The sequence below is a fragment of the Lepidochelys olivacea genome (assembly GCF_965140295.1).
Source record: "Lepidochelys olivacea isolate rLepOli2 genome assembly, chromosome: 8".
Lineage (NCBI taxonomy): Eukaryota > Metazoa > Chordata > Testudines > Cheloniidae > Lepidochelys > Lepidochelys olivacea.
This window is the reverse complement of record NC_140418.1, coordinates 97,667,688-97,690,002: the sequence shown is the minus strand read 5'-3', so window position 1 is coordinate 97,690,002 and position 22,315 is coordinate 97,667,688. Positions and strand designations below refer to the sequence as shown.

The 22,315-nt window shown below is 42.4% G+C and overlaps 1 protein-coding gene across 3 annotated transcripts in view; it reads right to left on the bottom strand.

The window, feature by feature from the left end:
• ORC1 (origin recognition complex subunit 1) overlaps positions 1 to 22,315 on the bottom strand; it is a 35,127-nt gene that overhangs the window by 12,295 nt on the left and 517 nt on the right. The window contains exons 2-9 of one of the 3 annotated variants that reach the window (XM_084635951.1): positions 19,053 to 19,328; positions 18,145 to 18,272; positions 9,696 to 9,865; positions 8,185 to 8,569; positions 5,178 to 5,472; positions 3,536 to 3,646; positions 3,317 to 3,421; positions 993 to 1,194 (exon numbers count right to left, since the gene is read on the bottom strand). In XM_084635951.1, coding sequence (XP_084492077.1) covers positions 993 to 1,194; positions 3,317 to 3,421; positions 3,536 to 3,646; positions 5,178 to 5,472; positions 8,185 to 8,569; positions 9,696 to 9,865; positions 18,145 to 18,272; positions 19,053 to 19,141 — 1,485 coding nt within the window. In that variant the 5' untranslated portion in view covers positions 19,142 to 19,328. The remainder of the gene's footprint in view (positions 1 to 992; positions 1,195 to 3,316; positions 3,422 to 3,535; positions 3,647 to 5,177; positions 5,473 to 8,184; positions 8,570 to 9,695; positions 9,866 to 18,144; positions 18,273 to 19,052; positions 19,329 to 22,315) is intronic. The other 2 variants (XM_084635952.1, XM_084635953.1) reach the window with 2 other exon arrangements.

The following is a 22,315-nucleotide window of genomic DNA, read 5'->3' as shown; positions in this document are numbered from 1 at the left end:
TTTATATTAGAGACCATCTTCTGTCTACATTTGCAAAAGATTGTTTATGCTCAAAGATCATTTGAGGATTTCAGGGTGTGAAAGTGAGGAGAGAGCTGGACTTTATTAAGGATATCTGACAAAGATTTAGACATAAAATTTGGGCTTTTTTTTTTTTTTTTTTAAAGAGGGATATTTGAAACCCCCAATTAAAAAAATCCCATGAAACTTTTAAGCATCTGAAGACTTTTTAAATTTAAACAATCCCCCTTGCGATGCTGTAAAACCACAAGAACCAGAGAGACTGAATAGGCAGTGACTCTCATGTCTAATTTCAGTGACCAACTGAAAAACAAAGCAAACAAACAGCACCTCAATTATTTGTATTACCACAGTGCCTAGAAGAACCAGTCACCAATCAGAACCCCACTGTTAGACACTGTATAAACACAGAAGACCATCAATAGCGACATAGATTTAAATAGTTTCAGTTTTAATAGTTTAAGGTGGGATTCTTCAAGTATTCTGTACATCACTTTTTCAAAGAAAGATTCTTTCATGGACCACCTCCCTACTAAACATCTCAATACCTCTTCACCCCTTGGTTCTTGATTTTTTATTCTATCTACCATCAGCCAGGGACCTGTGTCCTGATCCACAGTTTGAGAAACACTGATTTCAGGCATTAGTAACAAAGGACTTCATTTCTATTGTGTTTCAGGAAGCAGAGGCGTAATCCAGAAGATAGGACATCATGCACATCTATAATTTATCTTTCACCTCCAGTCCAAAACAACATTTCCCCCCCCCAAGGCTGGCCTCTTCTGATTTATAGTGGCACAATATACATAATTCAGCAGGTACTTTACTTCGCACACTGAGCCACCTTGCTCCAGATGATTTGTTCACCTTGGTATACATGCATGAAACACTCAGATGAAACAAATGGCTTAGTTAGAACTAACAAACCCAGAGCAAATGTTTTTCAGGCCAATGGCCTGCAGGAATCTTACAGCATTTCTGGGGGTCTTAGCAGGGGTGGTATCAAAGGATTTCCTCGAAGATATTGGGGTGCTCAGTGTGGTGCTTGATCTTGTTTTCCTTTTGGGTGTAGAGGGCACCATGCTCTCCTCTTCCTCACTGCTACTGGAATCAGAGCAGTCTGTGCTGGGCAGGTAGTCATCTTCCTGATCCTGCTCAGATATATTTAAAAAACTAAAAAAGAAAAACAGACAGAGGATTTGGAAAAACCAAACAAGGAATTTCTAATGACAGTATAAAAACAGCAGCACAATGTTTCAGTCACCTGGGAATAATTATTGATAAGAGAAGGTTGCTTGTTGTTGTTTTGTTTCTCTAATTATCATGGCAATGAGCAGGCAAAGATTTTGTACCTGCCCTTGTAAATTTTCCATAGTCATTACGCTAGGCTGGTTTAAGAAAAGTCAGTTTGCTGATCATCAAGTGTAACTATCATGTTATTAAGTCCTGCATACTCTATACTCATTTTTGTTGCTCTGGAGCTGCATTTGAACTTCTTGCTATTACCACTCTGCTTCTGGATGCTCAAGTGTCAGTATTTAAAGACTTGTAATAGCAGGTAACATCATCTGGGCTGTTTCTGTTGTCAGTGTCTGGGACAGAACTCTGTATACATTAGAGTAGTTTGCTAATACTGATCATAGGTACCCGAACAAGTGGGCAGTCTATAGACTCAGTCCTGGCCCACAGAGAGCCTACTTCCGATTCACCAGACCCAGAGTTTGACAGACTTCCCAACATCAGGAATAGCATGTTGGCTTAGTCAGGCTTTGTGAGAAGAGATCTATTCACTAGTGAAGGCAGCCATTGGCTAACATTAATAGGGTCGTCTGACTGCCCCATATGGATGGCAGTTCTATAGTACTAATTAATATGAAGCACTTGCATCTGTGCTCTTTATTGCTCCTTTGATGATGTATAAAGACAGCCTCAATTCACTCCTCTCCCTTCCAGTTTATTTTTAACCTTAGAAAGACCGTATTCACTCCAGATGCTTCAAGCAGACTTTTTACACCAACATGCAAAAAAGTGACCTCACAAAGCCCACTTGGGACCGCTATTATCATTTTACATGGACAGTGTTCAAATATTATGGTGATGGGCTGCAATATAAAATCCTAAAATAGAACCAAATCTTTTTGTGTTTATTTGCAAGTTAAAACAGAAGATACAGTCCACACCATATTTATTTTATCTGTATATTTAAAGGCAAACTGTAAAGTAAAATTTAGTTTGTGCCTCTTCCTACTCTTCTTTTCTGACGTGTGAAGATGACCTCACTGTTTCCAAATACATATATTCCCTTTCCTCCTTCCCCTCCCCATTGGTAATATCAGAAACATCAGGTTCTTGCTCCTCTTAGGACTGCTAATGTAAGGCCAGTCTGCACTACATCACTTAACTATGATTTTGTAACCACTTAATGGCATCATCAACTGTTCACACAGCAGAGGTCTTGCTATCTCAGTTGTGCACATCCAAACCTACTATGCTGTCTAACCCTTAATTCACTGGATTCTGGGAAAACAGTGCGTGGTGGATGCACATACAGAGCAGCAGCATCTGCATATGGGGCAGGGCACTAGATAGGTGGGAAGGAGGAGGACTTGTCAAACTGGGTACACAGGCAGAGAGAGAGTGCTGTTTGAACTTCAAAAAAGCATGCTGAACTGGTAGCGCTCCAGGGGTGAACACTGTTAGTCCTCAGTTACTAAATAAGTTTTTTATATGAAGTGTGAACATAAACCTATTTAGAGACCACTGGCCTGGTAACTACCAGGTTACAAACTAAACTAAAAGTTGCACCATGGACAGGACCTTGGACTCAAGACCCCTCTCCCACTCAGATGAGAACTAGAAAAACTGTCACTCAGGCTTCAGCCATTGGTGATGTCACCATTTCACTTCACCTCTCAAAGAATCCACCAGCAAGAAGAGTGGAAACATCAAATCCCAATTATCAAGTAAAACAATATGCAGAAAGCATTTTTGGGAAAAAAAAACAAAACAAATGAGTGTCTTAATACATCACAGAACAACAGTAATGGGTAAAACAATTTTTCTTGTTTTTTACTTGCAGTTTACTTTAATTAAAGGATGAAAGTAATTAATTTGAAAATGCAGCAGAAGGATTTTGAATTGTTTTCTTGAGAACAATTTGCCTTGCAATCACACAAACTATTTCCTTGCATGAATGAGATTCATTTGATTTGCATTTCAACATTAGACTACGTCAACACTCAGAGCTGAAAGCCACCAATGGCAATCTGACTCAGACACAATGGAGAAAACTTACTGGAGTTGCTCTGCAATGCGAGCAGTAGTCTTCTGCACACATTTCCTATGAGAACGTGGGATCACCACTGGACTCCTGGTCTTCAGCTCTTGCTCCTCAGCTAAACTAGAGAAAGAACAAAGCTATTTGTATCTAGTCTTTATGTCAAGTGACCGAAAAATCACTCTTGGAATAAGTGAACATAAGACATGTGAACATCATTTGAATATCAGGATTTACTTTGTGTCGCTTTTAGAATTGCTTTTGGAAGTAGCTGCTTGTTTGGTTGTTCTTTTGGATTCCCTGGTTCTCTCCTCAGTTTCCTCCTCTTCATTTCTACTGTTCAAATGCCTGATGAAAAAAAAGGGACATCTACCTATAGCATTACAAATACAAATTGTCCATTAGATGGGCCATATTGTGGTGAATTGCTCACTTTAATTCATTGCAGATACCTCTTTATTCTTTTAGATTTCTTAATTGCACTACATTGCAGACTCTGAGTGTACAACACAACAAACATTTAACAGCACACCAACACTGTGTGACCAAAAGACTTTAGATCACAGTTCCATCAAATGTCAGGTTTCAGAGTAGCAGCCGTGTTAGTCTGTATTCACAAAAAGAAAAGGAGTACTTGTGGCACCTTAGAGACTAACAAATTTAGTTCCATCAAATGTTTGCTCCATAGTAACACTTCTTTAAAAAGGACATGTAAAGAAAAATGTGTCCCTTTTTGCATTTTTATGGATGTACAATATAAAGACGACCTGATTTTTTTCCTGCTTGTTGTGATTTTTAGCGATTATTCTGATAGAAAATACACTGAGCAAATTTAATTAAGATTCTTGTGTGGAAGATTTTTTTTTTTTTTTTTTTTAATTTGCCACAAACTTAAATAGATTAGCACATAAAGTCTGGAGAAGGACTCATATGACAAATTTTATGAGGCCCAATATAGCTTGGCTATCTTTGAGCAGATCTATCTATCTATCTATATATATGTGTGTATGTGTAGCTTACACACATGGGGTGATATGAGAGCTGTGGGGTATATATGCATCAAGTGAGGGGAAACTGATGAGGAGAGGAAGAGACTATGATGGCAGTGTATAGACTTGTAAGGGTCAACATGACTAGACCACCTCCCCTTTCTGCATCCCCATCATATCTGCCCTGGACCCCTACACTTCTCACTCTAACATCCTGACCTGTGTAGCCCACAACCCCATTTTCCAAACCCCTTACATTCCTCCCCCTCCATGTACCCTTTTGCTCTGGAAGCTCCTCCATAACCCAGGTCCATGGAGCCTCTTGTAATTATTAAAGCTTTTCTACATCAGTAGCAGGCAAAGCATTTGAGCATATTCTGGGATTTCACAGACTGTCAGTACTCTCCTGTGATCGGAAAATTGTTCAAAGTGGGATTTTTTTAAAATAAAAATTGAGTAGGAGGGCAGGGAATAATGGGAGCAAAATAAAATATAAAACATGGTAAAGCTTTCCCCACTACTCCAAGCAGATAGAGGAAATAGCAACCAATTTGGAAAAGAAAATGAAAGCTAAAAAGTCTTCCCAAAATCCCAGTATTAAAAGTGTTAGGTTGTAAGTATTTTTGGAAGGGCACTGAATACTCAGTTACCAACCCTCATATCCAATATTTTGTCTCTCAGGGTGTAGTTTTTATATGGATTCCCCCAATTTGCTGTAAAGAACATCTACTGTTAACCAGTGACATCCTTGCAGGAAGCACCTGCTCTTTCCTGCAGGATCTTTGATAATATCTTGCTTCAAGACAATGATTTATTTTAAAAAAGGGGAAACAAGATACAAAGAACAGGGGTGCCAATCAAAGATGCATTAGAACAATGCTGCCACTTACCATGTGTCATCATCTTTCCCATCAAGATTCTTGGCTTTCAGGCTGGAATCTTGGCCCCTTCTGTAGGGAGATATCCTTATTGTTTCAGCTAGCTTAGTCCAGTCTCCCCTGATACTCAGTGGTGAGTCTGGCTCACCATTGGTGCGAGATATTTTTGGAGGTGAGCCCAAAATCTCAGTGAATGTCACCTTTCTCTTGGTAGCTGATGGTTCCAGGGCCTCTAAAGCATCACAGTCATCACCCAAGAGTTCTAAAACATCGCATCCTGTGAGTTTATTTCTAGATTTCGTAGGACCTAAAAACCAACACCATAACAAAAGGTCACCAAGTTTTAATATGGCTGATTTGGTTAACTCTTAGCTGCCAAGCCACTCATGGCATATAATCTAACTGCTTTTTAGGGTTACATGATGGAGGATGAATAATTGAACTACTTAATATGAAAAACATTTCTTTTGTGAGAAGATGGAACACAGATTTAGGGTCTGAATTTTCAAGCCCCATATTCCCTCTTTCCCAAGTATAAGCTCATCTGAGCGTTAGCTTGCATGTGAACATCCAGACGTATGTGTATTCTTGATTGCACACACACACAGCTAAACAGTCTCTTATCTAGCCAGGCCATAATGCAAAGTAGCCACCTAAACATATGCTTAACCAGTAGACTGGAATAATCTGACCCTCGGTGTCTACTGAAGTACCCACCTACTCTTCATAACAGGAGACAGACATCAGAGCAGGGAAATTATCAACAATGTGTATGTGCTGGTTGATCCATTGCCCAACACTCCCGCTTGACAGATGATGTACATATTTTACAATCACCAACATAGCAGGAACATTGCATGATTTACAGCAACCTCAAACCAGTACTTTTGAAATTAAAGGGATCTAACTCTTAGTACTCCTACAGACAGTTTATCATCCCCTTTAAATAATGGCCCCAATTTACAAAGGTCATTCAAACAAAAATACTATGCTTACCAGACCAATTAATTTTCACTGCACTCTTTTTTGTTTTGCAACTTCTGTATTAAAAAACAACTAGAGCTTTATAATTCTATCCAAACCTATATCATTCCTGAGCCAAAGCATTCTTCTGCTCTTGAAAATGACATGAAAATTGCACCTTCTTAGTTAGCAGATTTGCTCCCCCACACCTGAACTGAGACATTCTATTTGCTACAGTAATTAAAATATGTTTTTACTGCTGCTTGTTTGTTATCCATGCATAGCCAACACAGCTGAGAGAGGAGGGAGCTGAATGTAATTCCTTCCTGTGCAAACAAAACTGCTTATAAAAGTTTATTAAAGTTATAAAACTGTTTACAAAGATTCCAATTATTTGAACGTCTGCAAATCTATGCAAGACTCTAGGGAATGCACAAGGACATTACTAAGAACAAAAGCTGGCCTACAGAACTTTTATCATTGGTAATGATATGAGAGAAGGAAAGAACCCAGCTTGACTCAGATCCCAGACTGAGTTTCCAGGACTGCCAGTTGGAAATAAGTTTTGCTTGTAAACTGAGCACATTTGATATAGAATCGTTGAGACACAAACATGGAATCCCACAATGGACCACCACACTAACTTCAGCACTGGCTAATCCTTCCCCACTTCAAGAAATTTTTTCTAATACTTCCTAACTAAGCAGCAGTCACTGAAATTTATTATTAAATGGATTCCCCAGGCGACATCCCATTAAAGCACGTGGATCAAATTGGGCTGACTTCTGGCAGCTTGGCAAACCAGCACTTTTCTGTCACACATGGATTTTGTGCTGCAGTATATCATCTTTCATTTAAAATGCAGATTACATCTCTAGCCCCTATTGTTGCAAATGTAACCATTACTACATGAACAGAATGCAATTCAATGCAATGGCTGAGCCTTTGGACTACCTGAAATAATAGCAACATGCAAGATAAATAGATAAAGTTTGTTCCTCTGTAGGGCATTAACTCTGAAGCCTAAAGAGGCTAGTTTAAGTGTCAGTGTTTACTATTTCACTGATCAAAGAATACAAGAAAGAAGAGGGACAATCATTCCAAAGATCTCCCCAATGTATTGAGTACAGTCCCTGGTGGTTGGGGCTTAGGGTGAGGGTGGAGAAGGGGAGTGTGCTATTACTTCTTCCTCCTTCAATTCAACCCGAGAGTGGCCCGCCAATTGTGTTAATCATAGCTAAGTGGCTGGGTCACATGCAGGGACTGAAGCCAGGGTCTCTGTATCTAAGAGAACAAACCTCTACTGCTTGAGTTAAAGATCCAGGTCCATTAACTTAGAGGTGGAAGCAGTCTTCAACCACTGCACCTGGTCTAGAAACTAAAAGGGGACAAAGAGCCATATTGCATGCACACGGGTTACATCTACTAGAAAACCAGACTACCTTTTCGGATTATTTATTTTCTTCTTTATGTGACATCCTTTGCCCAACGATAACTCCTTCAGTGCAAAATTCCCTACAGTATTTACTCAGAAAATCTGTCATGACAGGCAGTAATAAAGATCTCCAATACACCTCAAAATACATCTCCAATACAGCTCAAAAGGCCAGCTACTAAGGGGACGATGATCAATAGTCAACTGCATAGAAAGGGGTAGCCATCCTCAATGTGCTGATCCCACACTGGTCAGCATTTTATATCTATTCCTTATGACATATTCAGTGGCTGGATCAGCTATGAAGCAGGTAGAGATGGGACTCTTGCTCTTGACGCTGCTACTACCCAAAACAAGAACCCACTTGCTGAAAGACTGTACTCCCTATAAGCCCCCTTTACCACATTCCCAAGTGAAAAGACCTGGCAGTGAGATCACAGCAGCTAGAGGAAGGCCAGGCCCACAGGAGTTACTCAGAGAGCTGCTTCTCCCTGTACTATGAATAAACACAAGACTTCAGTCTCCAGGTCCAGCAACTCTGCTATTAGGTTTACTACTAGTTGCCAAATTACTAGTAAAACCAAAAGTATTGCATTGGATAAAGTATTGCTGTGTACATACTGTTTAGCTGTAACTTCTTCCTTGCTCCTGGGGTGTTAATGCCATTTGCCACCCTTTGGGAATGTCTCTCCTTAGACAGGGAGGACTTGGAAGCAGAGTGTCTTGATTCTATTTCCATCTGAATGTTCTTGGTTTTCATGGTACTCCGAGTGACTCTGTTAGTCTCTGTTTTCAAGGAACAAATGAAGTCCGAAGAAAACACCTGGCAGTCAGTTAAAGGGCTTGGGCTGCCAACTCTTTTCTTTTTCTCTGCTTCTTTCAGCTCAGACAATAAGCCAGGGGACAGAGGCTTAAAGCATTTCCCATCCCAAGATTCCTTTACAAAGAATATCTGTTTTCCATTTGACCTAACAGGCACCTCCTCCTCTGGGGCCAAAGGTATCACCTATAAATGGAGAAAAATATCAAGTCACCCTTTAGTATCTGCTGTTTACTTAGTTCTTTGTTATTTTTCCTAATCACGTATCTTAACATTTTATCCCATGACTGTGCTATTGGTACACCTGTAATGAAGAATTACAGAGGACACTGTTGTTAGACCATATTAAGTATTCTACTCCTGGGGGAATTCTGTCAACAAGTATGTCTGTAACAATACACAGCAAAAAAAAGATTCTGGTAATTTTTTTTTTGACAGATTCCTTACTAGGCATATTAATACAGAACATTGAGTTATTTATTTAAACTATAATACAGAACTGTATTTCCTGCACCTGTCAGAAGTAATGCATAGGCTTAGGTGAGTCAGGGGAAACAGAGGAGCTGAGGGAGAAGGAAGGAGCCTAGCAGTGGAGGGTGTTGAGTGGAGTGGGTGGGTGGGTGAATTTTTTTTTTGGGGGGGGGGAGGGGGGGAGATTCTTAAGGAGTTGGGAAACCTCCCCCATGCAGACCCTGGCTGACCCCAAGCCTCTCCCATTCAGTCAGGCACATCTGCCCCCTCCCCTCCGATCCCCACAGGTCTCTGCATCCCCCCTCCCCCATGCTCAACGTTGTCACCCCACTAGCTCCCGAGACCATGCCCCAGTCTGTCCCCCCGTTAGCCATTCTGAACCCCAGTCTGTGACCACCCCCAGCAGCTGTGTGCGCCCCACTGTGTTCTAACCTGGCTCCGCGGGCGGGGTGCTGTGATGAACTTCTACTCCTGGAGGAATTCTGCAGCACTAGACATTTTATTTTATTTATTTATTGGGGGCGGGGGGGGGAGGAATTCTTTCTGCCCCAGAAGTGCTACAGTTCTGCCTCTGGTGGCCAAAAGGCAGCACTTAGGCAAAATGTATTTTTTGTGGAAAAATATAAAATTATGCAGGACAGAAAAATTCTGTGCGTCCGCAGATGTGCAGAATTCCCCCAGGAGTATAAGTATTAATGATTCCCAACATCCCTACAGAGCTGCATTAAGAATTCAAATAGGTTTCATGAGGGCAAATAAGTAGTTCCACCCTTGCTTTAGGCTTTCCAAAGTTCTTCCATCCCCTCCTTTCCTGCATGCAGATCGTGACCTGGGTACACACCTTCACGTTTTTAATTATGGTCTCCACATTTATGTCAGTGTCATATCCAGGACCTTTATCCAAAAATATCTCCTGGGAAGAAACCTCTCTTTGCAGCAGTTTCCGTTTATTGAGTGGTAGCTCTGTAATACGAGAGAACCATTGAACAACTGCATGCTTTTCTTGAGAGCCTACAGCAGAGGGAAACAGGGAAAAATTGAATCAGCATTCAAAACTCTAATTTTAGTTATAGCATTATTATTCATTATTTGTATTATAGCAGGCCAAAAGGCTCCAACTGAGATCAAAGCCACATTGTGTCAGGCACTGTACATACACATAGTAAGAAAGAGCCTTCTATCCCTAAGCATGTAGTCAAAGACCTAGTCTATGCTACGAGTTTAGGTCGAATTTAGCAGCGTTATCTCAATTTAACCCTGCACCCGTCCACACGATAAAGCCCTTTTTTTCGACTTAAAGGGCTCTTAAAATTGATTTCTTTACTCCACCCCCGATGAGAGGATTAGCGCTGAAATCGGCCTGGCCGGGTTGAATTTGGGGTACTGTGGACACAATTCAACGGTATTGGCCTCCGGGAGCTATCCCAGAGTGCTCAGTTGTGACCGCTCTGGACAGCGCTCTCAACTCAGATGCACTGGCCAGGTATACAGGAAAAGGCCCACGAACTTTTGAATCTCATTTCCTGTTTGGCCAGTGTGGCGAGCTCACCTGCACAGGCCACCATGCAGAGCTCATCATCACAGGAGACCATGCAGTCCCAAAATCGCCAAAGAGCTCCAGCATGGACCAAACGGGAGGTACGGGATCTGATCGCTGTATGGGGAGAGGAATCCGTGCTGGCACAACTCCGTTCGAAAAGACAAAATGCCAAAATATTTGAAAAAATCTCCAATGGCATGAAGGACAGAGGCTATAACAGGGACCTGCAGCAGTGCCACATGAAAATTAAGGAGCTCAGGCGAACCTACCAAATGTTTGAAACCATTCCCACATGTTATGAAGGTTAAAGAAGCCAAAAGACCGTGGTTTACCATGGCTACTGCAAGCCGAATTCTGCTGCCCGGCCCTGCGTGAGTAATCCCTCACACCAACCGGCGTACCCTCAATAAGAGGCAAAATGTGACCTTGTAACGAAAGTACATGTGCTATGTAATGTTAACAGCAAGGTTTACTGTGAAAGAGTGTACCCATTGTTCTATAAAATGTGTCTTTTTAACTACCACGCTCCCTTTTTTTCCTTCCACCAGCTGCATATGTTTCTCCTTCCCAGAGGCTAGCAAAGATTAGAAGCTGAAAAAAACGCACTTGTGATGAAATGTTCTCTGACCTCATGCTGTCCTCCCACACTGACAGAGCACAGCAAAATACGTGGAGGCAGGCAATCTCAGAGTGCAGGAAAACATAATATGACCACAAGGAGAGGTGGCAGGCTGAAGATGGTAGGTGGCGTCAGCTTGCTGAAAGAAGGCAGGAGTCAATTCTCAGGCTGCTGGAGGATCAAACTCATGTGCTCCAGCGTATGGTTGAGCTGCAGGAAAGGCAGCAGGAGCACAGACCACCGCTACAGCCCCTGTGTAACCAACCGCCCTCCTTCCCAAGTTCCATAACCTCCTCACCCAGACACCCAAGAATGCGGTGGGGCGGGCCTCTGGCCACCCAGCCACTCCACAGGATTGCTCAAGCAACGGAAGGCTGGCATTCAATAAGTTTTAAAGTGCTGTGTGGCCTTGTCCTTCCCTCCTCCAACACCCCTCCCGGGCTACCTTGGCAGTTATCCCCCTATTTGTGTGATGAATAAATAAAGAATGCACGAACATGAAGAAGCAATGACTTTATTGCCTCTGCAAGCAGTGATCGAAGAGGGGAGGGGAGGGTGCTTAGCTTACAGGAAAGTAGAGTGAAATCGGGGGGGTTGGAAGGGGTCTGTTAAGGAGAAACAAACAGAACTTTCATACCGTAGCCTGGACATTCCAGAAACTGGTTTTCAAAGCTTTTCTGATGTGCACCGCACCCTCCTGTACTCTTCTAACCGCCCTGGTGTCTGGTTGCGCGTAATCAGTGGCCAAGCAATTTGTCTCAACCTCCCATCCCGCCATAAATGTCTCCCCCTTACTCTCACAGATACTGTGGAGCTCACAGAAAGCAGTAATAACAATGGGAATATTGTTTTCGCTGAGGTCTAACCGAGTCAGTAAACTCCACCATCGCGCTTTTAAACACCCAAATGCACATTCTACCACCATTCTGCACTTGCTCAGCCTCTAGTTGAACAGCTCCTGACTACTGTCCAGGCTGCCTGTGTACGGCTTCATGAGCCAGGGCATTAAGGGGTAGGCTGGTTCCCCAAGGATAACTATAGACATTTCAACATCCCCAATGGTTATTTTCTGGTCTGGAAAGTAAGTCCCTTGCTGCAGCTGTTGAAACAGACCAGTTCCTGAAGATGCGAGCGTCATGTACCTTTTCTGGCCATCCCACGTTGATGTTGGTGAAACGTCCTGTGTGATCCACCAGTGCTTGCAGCACCATTGAAAAGTACCCCTTGCCAGTAATGTACTCGCTGCCTTGGTGCTCCAGTGCCAAGATAGAGATATGGGTTCTGTCTATCGCCCCACCACAGTTAGGGAATCCCATTGCAGCAAAGCCATTCACTATGACCTGCACATTTCCCAGAGTCACTACCCTTGATATCAGCAGCTCAGTGATAGCATTGGCTGCTTGCATCACAGCAGCCCCCACAGTAGATTTGCCCACTCCAAATTGATTCCCAACTGACCGGTAGCTGTCTGGCGTTGCAAGCTTCCACAGGGCTATCGCCACTCGCTTCTCAACTGTGAGGGCTGCTCTCATCTTGGTATTCTTGCGCTTCAGGGCAGGGAAAAGCAAGTCACAAAGTTCCATGAAAGTGCCCTTACGCATGCAAAAGTTTCGCAGCCACTGGAAATCGTCCCAGACCTGCAACACTATGCGGTCTCACCACTCTGTGCTTGTTTCCCGGGCCCAGAATCAGGGTTCCACACCATGAACCTGCCCAATTGACACCATGATGTGCACATTGCAGGGGCCCCTACTTTGTGAGAAGTCTAAGTCCATGTCCTCATCAGCCTTGTCACGGCACTGCAGTTGCCTCCTCCTCACCTGGTTTCGCTTTTCTTGCAGGTTGTGGTTCTGCATATCCTGTTGGATAACGCGCGCGGTGTTTATAGTGCTCATCATTGCCGCGGTGATCTGAGTGGGCTCCATGTTCCCAGTGCTATGGCATCTCGCTGAAAAGTGGTGTGAAACAACTGTCTGCCGTTGCCCTGATGGAGGGAGGGGCGATTGACAACATGGCTTACAGGGAATTAAAATCAACGAAGGGGGTGGCTTTGCATCAAGGAGAAACAGAATGGCCCCCTCAAGGATAGAACTCAAAAGCCTGGGTTTAGCAGGCCGCTGATTTCATGGAGGGAGGGAAGAAGGGAGGAGAAAATGAATACAAATCAAATCTGGTCAATTTCTTGTTTTGATCCACTTCATCTATCTTTATACATCTTGCTGGCAGCAGACAGTGCAGTATGACTGCTGGCCATTGTCATCTCCTGGCTGCTCATTAGAAGACGGTGCGGTATGACTGCCGGCAGGACTGAACTGCCATAAGACGAAACTTAAAAGGGAAATGACCTGGCTGAGTCACTCCCATGTTTGCCCAGGCGCCCCTGACCGACCTCACCGAGGTTGGCTAAAAGAGCACCCTCGAGTACGGCGACAATGGCTACCAGTCATACTGCACTGTCTGCTGCCAAAAGGCACTGAGCTGCTGCTGTGTAGCAATGCAGTACTGCATCTGCCAGCACCCAGGAGACATACGGTGACGCTGAGCTGAGCGGGCTCCATGGCGTCTGCACGGGTAACCCAGGAAAAAAGGCGCGAAACGATTGTCTGCCATTGCTTTCACCGAGGGAGGGAGGAAAGGGGGTGCCTGACGATATGTACCCAGAACCACATGCGACAATGTTTTTGCCCCATCAGGCATTGGGATTTCTACCCAGAATTCAAATGGGCGGCGGAGACTGCGGGAACTGGGGGATAGCTACCCACAGTGCAACACTCCGGAAGTTGCCGGTTGCCTCGGTACTGTGGACGCACTCCGCCGACTGAATGCACTTAGAGCATTTGTGTGGGGACACACATAATCGACTGTATAAAAACGCTTTCTACAAAACCAACTTCTATAAATTCGACCTAATTTCGTAGTGTAGATACACCCTAAGTAGGCCAGACACAGAGAGGGAGAAAGAAAGTACTATTATCCTCATTTTCCAGACTGGAAATTGAGGAACATAGAAGTTAATTAACTTGCACAAGATCATACAGGGAGTCTTTGGCAGAGATAGGAATTGAATCCAGAATGCCTAGGTCCCAGCCCAGTGCCTTAACTCCAAGATCATCCTTCCGCTCAATTACTAATAGCCACAGTCATTCTAGCTAGACAAAAATAGAAGGCATATAAATCCTTGTGCTGCAGCACATAAGGCTACCTTACTTGAAAAAGGTTAAGAAGAAATTCACGTTATGAACCGCTATTCCACAAGTGTTCACTATAGGGTTTGTTGAGGCTTTGTCTAAAAACTTCAGGTCACAATCAGTGAAAGGATATAAAACTAAATGGATTACTGGTCTATTTCAGTATGGCAATTCTTATGTGTCTATTCTATTGTGAAGCTGACAGGCCTACACATAAAAATTGAAACCCAAAATTGTGATTTTAGGAGGAAAATACTTTTTTACTGTGAGTTAAAGTCTAACCTTTCTCCCAGATTGTGTGTGTGTCAAAAAAATGCTGTTCAAAATTGACCTGCTGCTCAGTACCAAAATATAAAGAAGTTATAAGCATCTCTCTGTAAAACACAAACCCTCCCTCTCTGGGCATGGCTGAATGAACATCTGATTGGTGTATTTGTATGATTTCAGTTCCAATCTTTTTCTAGCTTTGTATTTTTGAAGTTATTTTTGTATTGGGAGTTTAGGATGGTTGAGATAACGTCTGTGGACTATGACCTCAAATATCCCAAAATACGTATTAACCTGACTATCAGTATATTTTTGGACCTGTGGACTTTCTGAGCCCAAAGTTACAGGGATGGGGAAGTTCTTCATTTGCATGAAGGTGACCTAATCAGACCCCACTAGGTGATGCCAGTGATGTTGCGAGTGCCCCATTTTGATTCACTAAGAAGCTCCTGAGAAGGTTTCCAAAAAGGAGGAACCAACTACATCACCATGTTCAAAAATTGAATGAAAGGAAGAAGTCTCATTACCGGTCTCTAGCTATGCAATGCCATAATGCCTGATAAAGAAGTGGTGACACTGGCAAACCATCTAACCTGTTGTCATAAATATAAAGGGAAGGGTAAACCCCTTTAAAATCCCTCCTGGCCAGAGGAAAAATCCTCTCACCTGTAAAGGGTTAAGAAGCTAAAGGTAACCTCGCTGGCACCTGACCAAAATGACCAATGAGGAGACAAGATACTTTCAAAAGCTGGGAGGAGGGAGAGAAACAAAAGGTCTGTGTCTGTCGGTATGCTGCTTTTGCCGGGGATAGAACACGAATGGAGTCTTAGAACTTTTAGTAAGTAATCTAGCTAGGTATGTGTTAGATTATGATTTCTTTAAATGGCTGAGAAAAGAACTGTGCTGAATAGAATGACTATTCCTGTCTGTGTGTCTTTTTTGTAACTTGAGGTTTTGCCTAGAGGGATTCTCTATGTTTTGAATCTAATTACCCTGTAAGGTATCTACCATCCTGATTTTACAGAAGGGATTCCTTTACTTCTATTTACTTCTATTTCTATTAAAAGACTTCTTGTAAGAAAACTGAATGCTTTTTCATTGTTCTCAGATCCAAGGGTTTGGGTCTGTGGTCACCTGTGCAAATTGGTGAGGATTTTTACCAAACCTTTCCCAGGAAGTGGGGTGCAAAGGTTGGGAGGATTTTTTGGGGGAAAGACGTGTCCAAACTATGTTTCCCAGTAAACCCAGTTAGAGTTTGGTGGTGGCAGTGGATATTCCAAGGGCAAAGGATAAAAGTAATTTGTACCTTGGGGAAGTTTTAACCTAAGCTGGTAAAAGTAAGCTTAGGAAGTTTTCATGCAGGTCCCCACATCTGTACCCTAGAGTTCAGAGTGGGGGAGGAACCTTGACACCTGTGTACAACCCATAACAACTTAACAAGAGGCATTACAATTGTATCAGGACAATTCACTTGTATGTGAATATCAAAGAAACGTACTAGACCAGCAATCACTAACCCATTCATTTGTAGTAACAGAAATCAAGGGTAGATGCTAAATGTGTTTGTCTGGGTACCTGTACCCTGTTAGAAGTTTACCAAATTAGATTTTAGATATTAAATCCTCTTCATGTCTTAATTACCTTACATTATGTATGCAACTGTGTTCAGTTAACCTTAAGATCAAAGATGTGAGACACTGCAGGAAATTAATAATATTATCTAATTGTCCTCAGCTTATCTATCCTTGTTATAATGAATGACCGGCTGTTGCCTTATGGTGTAACTAGATTACCTAGTATGCACAGGAAATTGAATGTTAACTTCAAAGTGGTGGGTCAGTGTGTCCTCAACAAGGAAGAATCCTCAGTCACATGCTGTGCTCAAAACACTTGACAGCCTGACAGCCAGCTATAAAAGTGAAACCTCCGGCCTGGTCCTGCACCTCTAGTCTGCTGAATTTTAAACAGGGAAAGTTTAAGCCATGGGATTGAGATCTTCCAAGTAGTTATTTGGAATACCCTGGAAAATGCATGGAAAGACTCTAGCAGACTTTACATTTAAACTGCATTTGTATTCTAATCTTTTGGGATGATTCCAGAGATTTTTGCAAGCCAGCAGATTCATCCATCACTGCCACAAATCTGATATAAGGACCTTGCAGGCATTTGTAATGTATATAATATTTTAACTATTCAATAACTCTTCTTTTCTTTTATTAATAAATCTTAAGTTAGTTTACTAAGGATTGGCTGACAGCATGATGTTTGGGTAAGATCTGAGATACATACTGACCTAGGGATAAGTGTCTGATCCTTTGGGATTAGTAGAACCTCACATATGGCAAATTGTTTTCGGGAACAATTTCGGGTTTTCAGGAACCTCTCACTATATTAGACCTGTTTGCCTAGATGGGAGCCAAGGGCTGTAATGCCTAAAGGGGACTGTGTTTGCCTTCTTGTTAACCTGTATGTTGCTGCAGGAGCTCTTTTGATACTGGTTTGGTGAGACTAATTATAGAATAAACCTCCAATTTTGGGGGATTGTCTGCCCTGTTTCTTGCAGTCTGCCCTGAGTGTGACATTCTCAGTGTGGCCTATCCCAGGCATCCAGTCTCAAAGACCTATGCTACCTCCACTCTTCTGGCTGGCCACCAAGGCGTAGGAGTCCAACATACAACATCTATATCCTCATTGTCTAAATGACCACAAACACATATATTTCATGGGTTACGAACTGTATACTTAATCCTGAGATGTTATTTGTTATTGAAATATTATATGTAACAAGATGTCCCATCCTGAGTTATATTGGAATGGTCATAAATAAAAAGGGAAGGCTAACCACCTTTAAATCCCTCCTGGCCAGAAGAAAAACCCTTTCACCTGTAAAGGGTTAAGAAGCTAAAGATAACCTCGCTGGCACCTGACCAAAATGACCAATGAGGAGACAAGACACTTTCAAAGCTGGAGGGGGGGGAAAACAAAGGGTTCTCTCTGTCTGTGTGTTGCTTTCGCCGGGACCAGAGCAGGAATGCAGGCCAGAACTTCTGTAAAGAGTTAACAAGCAATCTAGTTAGATATGCGTTAGATTCTGTTTTGTTTAAATGGCTGATAAAATAAGTTGTGCTGAATGGAATGTATATTCCTGTTTTTGTGTCTTTTTGTAACTTAAGGCCCTTTCCCGGTTATATTTGTTAGATGCTTGGTGGTGGCAGCAATAAAGTCCAGGGACAAAAGGTAAAATAGTTTGTACCTTGGGGAAGTTTTAACCTAAGATGGTAAAAATAAGCTTAGGGGGTTTTTCATGCAGGTCCCCACACCTGTACCCTAGAGTTCAGAGTGGGGAAGGAACCTTGACAGGAATGTTTTATTGTATCTATGCTGGAGTGAGGGGAGAGAGATCAGCTACTACTTAATCACCAATAATTTGGGAAAGCTGTCAATTAATTAAAATGATGATGTTTTTGTTTTAAATGACTTAGGTCCTGAGTTGTGTTCTGGCACTGACTTACAATGTAGCTTTGGGCAAGTCATTTAGCTTCTCTCTGCCTCAATATCCCTAATGTTATACCTATCTGACAGTGGTGAAGAAGTTTAGTTAGCGTTCGTAAAGTGGCTTAAGATCCCCAGATAGAAGGCACAATGGAACTATTATAATGAAAATACTTGCTCTTACCATCTTCATATAGTTTCAGGAGTTTTGCCACAAAAGGTTGATCCGCATTCTCCCCTTCTACTAAAACAAATTCTCCAAGTAGTATACACATTTCTGTTAGACTTCTTTCTGATTTAATCAAGACCCCCCTAGAAAATGGAGGTACATATAGATTAACAAATTCATTTCATATTCTTTACAGATCAGAGACTATCAGGTTAAGTCAGTCAGTCAGATTTGGATCTTGTTCTTGCCCTCTTGCCAGATCTCCTTGCAAAGTCCATGCATATGTCTCCTCCTCAAATGTTTCAATTCTTTTCACCCACAACAGCAACTAATGTAGGTAGGTCAGAATCCATGAGTAACCGGACAGCTAGCTAGCTTTCATGCAAGCCATGGAGTTACATCAGTGATACTACCAAGGAATTATCAGAAACAAGCCCCTGCCCTCATCCCATCCCCCCCCCTTTTTTTCCCAAGAGTCACAGACTTACATTTTTATAATCCCTTTTATCCCAAAGAATACAAAGTGCTTTACAAACTCAAGCCCACACCACAAGAGTCACTTACCTCCACCAGTAGATGCAGAAAATACAACAGCACAGAGCATATATATAAACTGTTTAGGTTGGAGTGTTGAATACCTTATCCAGTTGCCAAGATGTCTAATTTACAATGCAAGAGCTTTGTGGCCAGTCTTGTTTGATGTTTACAATATCATACAAGGCAATAGCACTGAGCCTTATTTGAGATGACGGTTTTCATAAGATATTGCTTATGCTTATTCCAACCCTGTTACATATACCTGACACAAGTGCTAGTAATACAGTTAGTTGTTACTACAGCACTTTTGTCCATGATTACTCCCTAAAAAAAATGGCATGTTTCTTTAGGAGTCTCTGTCTCAGCCTAAAATAAATATTATTTACCTATATTGAAAGGTCTTCAGTTGCTGGTCTGAGCTCTTTGCTCTTCCAACCCATGAGTAGATGCGCTTGCATTGCTGTCTTGTATTCATGATTTCTGCGGCGAGATTTTAGAACGTATCAAATTAATTTTGCTGGTGAATGCAAGTAGTGTTGTCTAATGACCAAAGCAACAAACTGGAGTCAGTATTCCTGGATTCTTAATTCCTTGCTCTGCCACTGATTCACTGAGTTATCTTGGGCAAGTCACTGGACCTCTCCATGCCCAAGCTTCTCCAGCTGTCAATTGAAATTATTACATATTTCAGAGGTGTTAAGAGAATTAGAAAAAAATATTTAAACTGGGTCACTAAAGTTAAGCACCTAGATAAAGAAGTCCGATTTTAAAAAGTGCTGAGCTTCCAGTGATTTCCATGGGACAGAGTGCTTAGCACCTTTGAAAAAAATCAAGCCTCTTATTAGGGTGCCTAACATTAGGCCCTAAGTTTGAACATTTTGTCCTTAACATTTTATAAAGCACTCTGAGCATTCCAGTGAAAGGCAATCTGAAAATGCCAAATATTTATTTTTACAGACCAGTATTTTATGTAGTAGGGCTCAGTACCCATGTGGTAAAATTGTAGAACCATGTGATAACTGCACCTGAGAATGCCCAACTTGCACCCTCTTCACTAACACATCTCCACCAGGACCACTTCTAACATTCAAAACCTCTGAGCCACTCAAACAAATCCTAATGTGTGATTTCTCCCCTCTGATTATACTGGTTCAAGGTTCAGAACCAGTAATAGTCATTTCTGTACCCAACAGTAGCACATGAAGGTGGGAAAAACTCTCCTTTCCCCCCAACCAGCAATGCCCTACTGAGAAAACTCAGCCTCTCTGGTACTGGAAAGAGAGAGGATGCAGAGATTTTTAATAGCAGACTGTCCTTGGACCCTGCACTGGGGCCTCTATTTTTCATATCAGCAGCTGGCTAACAGTGATCTGATAAATATGAAGCACCCTTGTAGCTGCTGGAAATGAGATATACGTGTTTGTCTTTTCACCGCTCTCCAAAGTCACTGCCAGGATTGAAGGTCCTTCTTCTGTCTCTCACCAAGATCCTCCTGACTGTTGCAAGCAGGCCGTGCCGTGAGATAAGGACCATCTAGTCCTCCCAAACTCCCTTTTCTATATCTTCCTCCCCCACAAATAACTCCAATGCCTGTTTCTGCTGATGGCTCAGCTTTTTCCCCAAGAGCAGTAGAAAAATCACATGATTATTATTTATGCACTTGTTGTTGGGCATAGTCCTTGACAGTAGCAAAGAGGACAAACATAAATCTAGTCAATTTCAAAAGAGTTTAAAATAGTTTAAGGTATTACAATGGCCTGAGTACCACCACGATTTATGCTTTTTACAACCACATTAGATTGTGAGCTCTTCCTGTCTGGGATCTATCTCCCTATATCTGTATAGCATCTAGGACAATGGGCCCATTTGAAATGTTTTTCTTTCTGTTACTGTGTCAAAGACCCACACAAACACAAGAGGAAACTGAAATTTATACAAAAAGAGCTGCCAGGCCAGAAGGGACCATCTGATCATCTCGTGGCCACTAAACCCCACACATTTACCCATGTATTGAATCCAATAACCAGGATTAAACTACAGTATTATAACCCTCAGGAGACTGAACTATTGTGTGCCACATGCAAAAAACAGAAGAGACTGAGGTGTACCAGTGCCCAAGACTCCTGCAATGGCAAAGAATTGATATGCTGAGATATACCCAGAGCCCTGAAAAGAATTTTTTCTCTAGTCTGTTACAAACAACACTTAAGATTACTGTAACAATAGAAGATAAAACATTTTCAGACTCATCCCTTCAAACTCTGCAGAAATTGATGGTGTGGGTCCACCAACCACCAGAAATTGATATATTTAAAGTCTTCTGTTCAAAAAAGGCTGGTTTTGGTCCAGATCCCACAATTTGCTGCACTCATGCAGACTAAAGTACCAGTAAAATCTTTTCAAACACAAGAAGATTTTTAAAGTATTTTTTTTCTGAAATACACTATTCACAGAACCCTGACAGCATGGTGCACTTAAAGGTTTTATTTACACCCAAGGTCTGTGACCCATAACCATCTTCCCCAGGTTATTTAGGGTATAGCTACAATTTAAGTGCTGCAGCTACACCACTGTAGCATAGAAACATACTACAGCAACAGAAGGTTTTTTTTTCCTGTGGTTGTAGTAAATCCACCACCTTGAGAGACAGGGGCTAGGTCAACAGAATAATACTTCAGTCACCATACTGGAGTTTTCAGTGGGGGTTAGATCAACCTAATTACTTTGCATCAGGCGTGAAATTTTTCACAGCCCTGAACAAGGTAGCTAGGTCGACCTAAGATTTCGAGATGTCAGATTTATGCAAGACACGAAAAAGCACCAGGCAGGGCTCCAGCCTCGGTTAGACTTGAGGCTTGTCTACATGAAAATTTAGGCCTTGTCTACACTTAAAATTTATATCTATATAGCTACGTTTCTCAGAAGCATGAAGAATTCACACCCCAGTGTTGTAGCTATACCAACCTATCCCCCAGTGTAGCAGCTAGATCATGAAAGAACGCTTCCATCAACTAGCTATTGCCATTTGGGGAGGTGGACTACTTATAGTAATGGAAAAAACCCTTCCTTCACTGAGTGGAAACTCTATGGCGCTATAGGGCAGTACAAGGCTTAAATTCAGCTGTGTGGGACGGGGTCTTGGGGCTTTAGCCCTATGGGGGGGGAGGAGGAGGAGTTCCGGTAAATATTTTCAAACCCACAGCAGAAGGCCAGATGCACCCCCCACTCCACCTCCCGGGCGAGGCTAAAGCCATGAGATCCCTGCCCCTGCAGCCCCGAATGTGTGTGTGTGTGTGGGGGGGAGGTGGAGGTGTGAGAGGCTCCAGGAAATAATCTCTGAGAATTTAAACCCTGACGCTGCGTACCACTGTAGTGCCCATAGTGTAGACGTGGCCTTAGTTTGCAGCAAACTGTGGCGTAAATCTAGGCAACCATGCCCTAAGTGTCCACATGGAGATCAGTTCCTTAATGCGCTTTCATCTGCCCTGCTTTGAAACTGGAGTCGATTAAAATGCACCAGGGAACTTTTGCAGCACAGCAGCACGCTCCACATGGACACTTAGGGCGCAGCAGGTTAGATCTAAACGCTTGCCTAGACAAGCCCCGAGCGAATGCTAGGCAAAATTCCAACAAGTAAGGATTTGTCCGC